At 46.7% G+C, this 8,081-nt stretch overlaps 1 protein-coding gene across 2 annotated transcripts; it reads right to left on the bottom strand.

Annotated features, from left to right (window-relative positions):
* Positions 1–372: 372 nt before the first annotated feature.
* LOC119274906 (protein NSP-INTERACTING KINASE 3-like) lies at positions 373–6,036 on the bottom strand. Of its 2 annotated transcripts, none has more exons than XM_037555662.1 (11): positions 5,569–6,036; positions 5,149–5,281; positions 4,964–5,035; positions 4,698–4,841; positions 4,538–4,609; positions 4,388–4,447; positions 4,152–4,249; positions 3,891–4,040; positions 2,887–3,228; positions 1,685–2,076; positions 373–1,052 (listed from the first exon to the last, which is right to left on the bottom strand). In XM_037555662.1, exons 1-11 carry the CDS (start codon positions 5,678–5,680, stop codon positions 729–731), a joined length of 1,899 nt encoding a protein of 632 aa, XP_037411559.1. In that variant the 5' UTR covers positions 5,681–6,036; the 3' UTR covers positions 373–728. The 2 variants fall into 2 exon arrangements, with proteins under 2 accessions (XP_037411559.1, XP_037411558.1); XM_037555661.1 differs by having other exon boundaries at positions 2,887–3,234.
* Between the last annotated feature and the right edge of the window lie 2,045 nt (positions 6,037–8,081).

Raw genomic sequence — 8,081 nt, forward strand, 5'->3', positions numbered from 1 at the left:
CTAAATAGTTTAATTGTTCCATTTCTAATGGTCCATTGTACATGCATACTCTTTGTGTCACACAGTTCTGATAATAATAGCTTTTGATTTAGGTCATTTCATTCATTATAATTTTTTTCAAAATCAATCTTTAAAATCCCACAGCAACGCGTGGGGAAATCACCTAGTTTTACAAATAGTACAGCACTTTCTTTGTGCATTGCAAGGCGAATCAGGAGGAAGAAAAAATATCCGTTTCGGCCTCGCAACCATTCCGTCAGTTTTAGAAACGCCGCGTCAGGGTTCGGTCTCTGATGGCTTCAAAGTTTTTAGAACCAAAATGTGTGGGATTCCAGCGAAAGTTCAGACGTTAAAAATGAACAGCTTTCAAACAGAGCAGTAAGATACTAACAATCATGTGCAAGGCCTGACAAAGAAGAGGAAAGACACAGGATATATCTGACTAATGGAAAAATTCCTTTCTATATTTACTCAACTCATCTCATCTCTTCTCCTCTCTTAACCTACATGTACATGAGCAGCAACGATGGGCCGAGCTCAGCTCACGCAATACACAATCACCATGCCCGTATGTACAAATGAATGCCACCACCCCTACCCTTACCCTAACCCACATGGAAAAAAAATGTCACCTCTCCCTTTGCCCAGGCTCTCCGAAGCTAATCGAATGCAATGGCCATTGAGACACAAGCAAGCATCTGCGCGATCAAATCGGTCGCCGTCGACGGTCACCTTGGTCCGGAGAGCTCCATGGCCTCGAGGCCGACCGAGGACTCATCCACCCCGGCGAAATCGGTGAACTTCAGGGGCAGGAGCTCCGACGAGACGGACTTTGGAGTGTCCACGTTCTGCGACGCCTCCCATTTCTCCGCGAGCCCGTCCCCTTCCAGCATCCGGATCACCTCCGACATTCTGGGGCGGTGGGACGGGTAGTACTGGGTGCACAGCAGAGCCACCTGCACCATCTCCTCCAGCTCCACCCTGTCGTAGTTGCTGCCCAGGTCTTTGTCCACCATCATGTTCAGCTGCTTTTCTTGATGGAGCTTCTTTACCTGGAACCACCACATGAGAAGTATCAGAAATAAGACCCATTTCCTCCAAACTCCAACCGTGAAATATCTCTTCGTATCGACACCCCTACAAAGAACACAAAGAAGAGACCTAGGTGGTCCGGCAAGACATATTTCTCTGTATTGGCACCCTTCAAAATGTATACACTACTAAGAAGAGATACTACCCTTGAATACCTTTTTTGACGAGTGGTCTGAAGTCTGAACTCTAAATAGAAGATGGTAACTGATGGTTAATAATTACTCCCTCTGTAAACTAAAGTAGTGATCTAAAAGATCTTACATTAGTTTACAGAGGGAGTAGTTAATATGCTGACACTATGATAAACGATTAACAGAAATGAATACCATATAAACTAATAGGGATGGCATCATTTTTGCACCTTCTGTTTTTCACTATGAAAATATGCTTCAGCATCTCGAGTGTACTCAATGTAAAAGGCACGAAAGGACCTAGAAGCGACATACAGAGTTGTCGAAAAGCTCCGAAGAGACTAAACTAAAGGCAAGAACCGAACAAAGTCCACTCATAAGGAGAAAGCGCTCTTTTCACATAAAGTAATAAAGTGAACTTGAGACCATTGCATGGAAAGAACACGATATAACATGCTTACCAAATCAAGCACTCCGCCCTTCTGATTTGCTAGTCTTCCAAAATCTAATGCTTTCTGGCCAGTGATCAACTCAACCAACAGGACTCCAAACCCAAACACATCTGTCTTCTCCGATGACTGCCCAGTTGACAAATACTCTGGAGCTATGTGCCCCACGGTACCACGCACTGCTGTGGTAACATGGGTCTCCTGGTGATCCAAAAGTTTTGCCAATCCAAAATCCCCCACAATTGCTTCGAAATATTCATCAAGAAGCACATTGGAGGCTTTGACATCGCGATGGATTATTTTTGGATCACACTGTTCGTGCAAATAAAGCAGCCCTCGTGCTGTACCCAGTGCAATCATCTTTCTCCTTGACCAATCTAGAGCTGGCTTGCCATTTATATGCTCTGGAAAAAAATGCAGGAAAGCTTAGGTGTACTGAAAGAGAAGGTTAGTTCACTTGCAAACTGAATAATATACTTGGAAAGGGTGTAGGGTGAGGAAAGCTTTCCTAAGACGCCTCTTTCTTTTATTAATTCATTTCATTAGTAATAAATCTAGACATGTGATGTTGTGGATAGCTCAGTTCATATTCCAAAATATAGTGCACTGTGAAATGTAAATGGACACTTAGGTAAATACAGGTAGTCGGGGAGCAGGAATACGATTTAAATTAATTTGATGGAACTACTTCTATCAGCACAAGTAGTGTACTTCCAATAGAAGCACCCCTCAAAAAAATCTAATAGAAGCAATCAACATAGTCAGGTTTTGTTTGATGGCACGGCAGAAGGATGAAGCTACCCAGGATGATATATAGCAAAAGGTAGGTCTGGTAGGGTCAAAACTCAAAAGCACAAGTGGCTGGGAGACCATATGAGCCTAATTAATACTTTCAAGATTGTAGTATAACTTTCACTAAAAGCAGAGAAGACAACTATAGGACGTGCCCTAGGTGGATGTGTTGAGGATCTCTTGTCCTGAACGGTAATGAGTGTCAGCTTCGCTTTCTTTCATTTTAAACTGAGCATTTGGTGGCAGTCTGAGCTGACTGGAGCAATGCGCCAATATGGATCCATGCTAGACTGTGAAGCTGAAATGAGCCTAATGCATGGCAAGGGGAAGTAGAGATTAAACTACTGAATTTGCACAGAAATGAGCCTACTGCTAGTGCTAGTACTTAAAAGTGTCTTAAGCGTATAGGGAAAGAGACTAACCACGCAATTGAGAAGCAACACTTCCATTTGGCATATAAGGATAAACAAGTAATCTCTCACACTCTGTAGTGCAAAATCCAATGAGCCGTAGGAGATTCCGATGAACAGCTAAGCTTATGACTTCAACTTCAGTTTGAAATTGAACTTCCCCACCAACAGCATTGTAGTCTTTCAGTCTTTTAACAGCCACAATTGAACCATCACGTAAGAAACCCTTGTATACTATCCCATATCCACCTTCACCTAATATGTTTTTTGAGTTGAAATTGTTGGTAGATGCTCGAAGCTCCTTGAAGGTGTACTTTTTCAGATGGCCCAAGCATACTTCTGGGTCATATTGATCTGTAGCTAAGAGGAGGTATCAGTATCAGGTACCATAGTATGGAACTAAAACAGCATAACATGCCAGACAGGAAAGCATGGACCCAAACTGTAAGCATGTTATAACTACCAGATCAAGTACTATATGTGTAAAATGAGAGATCTCATGGTTGTTGCAAGGCAAATCAATGTATCAAAAGTAACTGGGCAGAACTGCAGCAAAGGTTTTTGTAGCAAGGGGCACCTAGGCTTGTAAGCTACCAAGTATAAAAGTCTAAATTGGTAGTGGCTGTCCTACTGAACTGTAACAGATTGATTGCCTATGTTATCACTAGAAGCTACAGAAGTCCACAAAATGGATTATGCGGTATCCGGTGTTTATTTCAATTTAACACGGTGTGGAAATTAAATAAGTGAAGATTAGTCCAATGTTAACCATTCAGCTTTGACCGAAGGTAAGTATGTCAAATGAACCAAGGTCATTTTTATATCTCTCTTTGTCAATTAATTTGCTATGAAACAGGAAAATATGAAAAATATAGCTCAAAACTAAATAAACAAAATTCTTCAATCTTTGATGCAACAAAGATGTCTGTTTTTTCAAGTTTAAATCCGGGCAGGATTAATATGATCAAAAAATATGACAAAAATATGATCAAGCACAACACTGGAAAGATCATTACCATTTACATCAAAAAATATCTGCTGATTACGCCTATGCCTCCACCAAAGAAGCATACCGACCACGATAGCGACAAACGCTACAGAACCCACAGTTGCTCCACAGATGATAGCAATGCGGTGACTTCTTGACATGGCTTGTTGTGGCTGAACTGAGGAAAAGAAAACAAATATGAACAGCGAAAAGGAAACAAAAGAATATCATTTTTTATGCTATTGATGTATATTTCTCACAGATAAAATAAATGATAAAAAAATCTCACTCTTAAGGTCATCTGGTGGATAAGAAAGCGGGTCCAGCGACACGGATGAGCAATTGTCTCCAGACTTGACACCACAGATCATTGAATTTCCAGCAATGCTGTACAAAGTAGAAACAAGCAACATTAAAGGAAAGAAGAAATGAGAGCGTGAGCAATAATAGTCTAGAGCATGCAGGGAGGGTGTTCAGGTAGGAATTGAATTAGCCAGGTGATCGGGCATAAGCTGAACGACTCACCTGTAAGTTCTTGCAGAAATCTTTGGCACGGGACCGCTCAGGTTGTTAAACGAAAGGTCTCTGTGAAACAGGCCAATTATTAGAGCTGCTTGTTGCAGTACACAGAGGAAAGAGGAAAATAAGAATAACCAAGGGATTCACAGGACATACACAAGTGCAAGGCCATTAATGGTGGCTAGTGATTCAGGTAAAACTCCAGATAAACTGTTGTTATTCAATTTCCTGGCAGCAACAAGAGGACAAGGTGTTAATTGCTGCATACAGCAAGAAGGCAGAAAAAAATCAATAACCAGGGACAAAAAAATCTTACAGATAGTTGAGGTTCTTGAGATCGCCGAGTGAAGTCGGGATGCTCCCGGTAAGATGATTGTCTGACATGTCAAGCGTCTGAAGCATCCCCAGCCTGCCTATGGTGCTAGGAATAGTGCCAGAAATCGCGTTGTTCTGCAACAGCCTGTCCAAGAAGAGGAAATATGTTGAACACTTGTAATCTTTCATTTGTCCAGAAGCTAGAGCAATACGTTTCAGAGAAACTGCAAATTTGAGTTTTAAAAAAAAAATGTAGAGTGGGCTTACACAGATTGCAGCCTGGTGAGGTTCCCGATGCCGGGCGACAGCTTACCAGACAGGCGTTGGCTGGGCAGACCACTGCGAGCACAGGTGAGGCGAGAAGATAAGTCCTAGAAACGCAGCCACCAGTGACGCTCACCGGAGAGAGAGCGGCGTGAGCAAAAGGAGGGGCAAAGAGCAGCGGGACGTACAGCGCTGAGACGTAGCCGTCGGAGGAGCAGGTGACCATCCTCCAGCTGCAGGGGTCGACGGAGTTGATGTCCCAGTTGTCGAGCACGTTGTAGTGGTCCTGCAGCTCCGTCTTGATGGCCATGAGCGCCACCACTGCGACCCAAGAAGATTCAGGCTCAGCTTCACCAAATCTTAGCAGCAAACAGCATAGGGAAAAACTCCGCAGCAGTTATGGCGAGGAAGCAACGGAACGGAAGCACCGGCATTGGCATGCTTCTCCGAATTGGGGGTTGCCAAGAAGGGAAACCGGAAATTCTTTACCAATTTGGCTGAATCTTGTTGCGCCGGAAGACGGTTATTCTACTTGTGAAAAACTCGGGGGTAGAAGCGAGATCGACAGGAGTTTCGCTCTCAAAGGGGAGCGGGGGAGGGATGGGTACCTTCGTAGTTGATGCCGGTGGGAGAGAGCGTGGCGGCGGCCGGCGGCAGGAGCGCGCAGAGCACGCCGGCGGCGGCCACCGCCCACCACCGCCACCGCGCCCACGTCTCCATCCTCTCCCGCAGGCCGCAGACTCGCCCCGGCCAAGACGATGGCGGCGGCGACGGAGAAGACAGGACCGAAATTCCCCTGCCTCGGCGCCGCGGCAGCAGAGCAGAGCAGAACCCGCCCGCAAGAAGGAGAAGGAGAAACTCGAGAAGGAAGGCGATCAATCAAAATCAATCCCGCCCGCCTATCTAATCTACTAGTACTCCTACCGGGCGGACGAGGGAAGCGAATGGAGGGGGGACGGGAGGGAGGGAGGTTGGTGCTGCTGCTGCTGCTGGGCTGGTGGAGTGGAGTGGGGGCAGGCACCTGCCACACCGCACCCTATCGACCGATCCATGCCGCTGCCGCTGCCGCTGCTGCAAACCGCCAAAAGGACCCAGCCTCTCTCTCTCTCTCCCTCCCTCTCTGTGACTGTGGCTGTGCGGAGTGTGTACGCGCCCGACACGGACGGACGCGCATGCCACCGGCGTGCGACCCACTCCCCGCTCCCCGCTCCATGGCCGGCCCCAGGCTTTCGGCCCCTCCTCCCACCCATTTCCTCTTCTGTGTCTGTGCATTCTCTCCACCAGCTCGAGTATAATTGTTCAGCTCCATCGAGCGTACATAGACAGACAGCATCATACAGTACTGTACTATCAGCACCCAGCAACAAAAACAACAGCATGCATTTTTGTGCCTCCTGATTTGCTGATCCAGTCCTTGTTTATACCAAGAAATAGACCAACAATTATACCCCACATTCATACAATAATTCGGTCCGAGAAAGCTAAACTACTGAAAAATCCAAGGAAAGTGCGGAGGCTTTGCGTACCAGAGACGGCAGATGGTCCAATAATGCAGTCGAGGTGATGACCCCGGTGACAGTCCTCTCCACCTCTCCCTCTGCCTGTCTACATTTTTTTTAATTGAGTTGTGTCTGCCTACAAAATTAACACTGAATCTACTACTAGTAGTCCACTCACAAGCCACAACGGCATGTACAAACAAATTACCAGCACCAAATTGTGCTACTACTGACTCCAGTACAGAGTTGAGCAAAAAACAAATGCCCCGCCGGAGTACTACGTAGATTGGAATCGTTGCGCTTGTCGCATTGGCCAACTCTAGTAACAAAACAGAGCAGCGCATATTTGTCACAAACCGGTCTACGAAGCAGTCACGCACGGGCCTCTACGCCGCGGTGAGTTGTTGCTGTACTCAACTGGAATATAAAACGGAATGACGGAGGGGTAGAGAAATGAGCCCGAGGGGAACAAGGAACCAACGACACGCACTGCACTGCCGGCTCACATGCGAGCGAGCGACCTCGCCTTTTATTTTCTTTGTCCCGTCCCTGCTTGTCCCTCTCTCCGCGCACTCTACTCTACTGGAGTAGCTAGCTAGCGAGCACGTTATCAGTGTCAAGAATCTTTATCCCACACGCTCATCCGTCCAGTCTTGTTTATTGGACTCTTCACAGAGTGTCCTTTTTTAAATTGCCTAGATTTTGAAATTAAATTACTACTTTTTGCAGCGGGAGAGAAAAATGGATTAATCTCGAACCAGGTGCAGCCGGTGTTGCTCTTGAGCTTGAGGGATGACGCGGATGTGATTGGTGAAGTCCAGTGGCATCAACAGCCACTCCAGCTTTGGTGCAAGGATGATCTTGCACAAGTCAGTTGGCCCGGCCTCCTCATGGGAATAGCCAAAAGTTCCTCGCCTGCTCGAGGACGCCGGGAAGCTCCACCACCTCCTTGCCCTTCTCTTCGGTCGACACCATCTGCTTTTCCTTGGCATTCTCTGAAGGAGCATTCTTGGTTTGGATTTTGAACAGTACAAATGAAGATCAATGAATAACACAACTGCAACACACCATATCTGTTGATCAGCATTGGTTCGTCTCACCCACCTACTCTAGATCCCTTATTTATCCACCACCCCACCGTGTCTCTCTGTGTCTTCTATCCTCGTCCAGAGGCTATGTTCCACTGCCTCTTCATCGCCATGAACCCCATCCCCAGCCCCCTTACGCAACGAGATTGGATGGCTTTCTTCCTTGGTTGCTCACTCGGTGACCGCACCAAGTTCGCCAAGACCATGGAGGTGTGCTCTTAGTTCACCGGCATTGAGGAGATGCATAAAGAGGCAGGCGATGTGGTGTTGAAGGCGACGAAGGAGGAGTTGAAGACGATGCTACATGACCCAGTGAAAGGCGCTATGTCAGTGGACATACTACGCTGGGCGATGGATAGGTCGAGTCCATCGATTAGCGAGCCAGATGGGCAAAGTACAGGCTTACAAGACCTCCTCACACCCAACCGACCGTCATGGTGGCGCTAAGAGGACGCCCATGAAGCGGTGGAGCTGGTGGTCAAGGTGCCGACGCCAGACGACCGTGCAATGCCCGTCGTTCCAGACGGTGACGAT

Source organism: Triticum dicoccoides, chromosome 3B (genome assembly GCF_002162155.2).
Source record: "Triticum dicoccoides isolate Atlit2015 ecotype Zavitan chromosome 3B, WEW_v2.0, whole genome shotgun sequence".
Taxonomy (NCBI): domain Eukaryota; kingdom Viridiplantae; phylum Streptophyta; class Magnoliopsida; order Poales; family Poaceae; genus Triticum; species Triticum dicoccoides.

What these genes read in the sequence shown, in the direction of transcription:
- LOC119274906 (XM_037555661.1), bottom strand. Translation starts at nt 5,680, where the DNA reads ATGGAGACGTGGGCGCGGTGGCGGTGGTGGGCGGTGGCCGCCGCCGGC. An exon ending in CACCGGCATCAACTACGAAG is followed by an intron (nt 5,282 to 5,568) that starts GTACCCATCCCT and finishes CTTGGGTCGCAG; the next exon opens with TGGTGGCGCTCATGGCCATC. An exon ending in TGTTGCTTCTCAATTGCGTG is followed by an intron (nt 2,077 to 2,886) that starts GTTAGTCTCTTT and finishes ATTTTTTTCCAG; the next exon opens with AGCATATAAATGGCAAGCCA.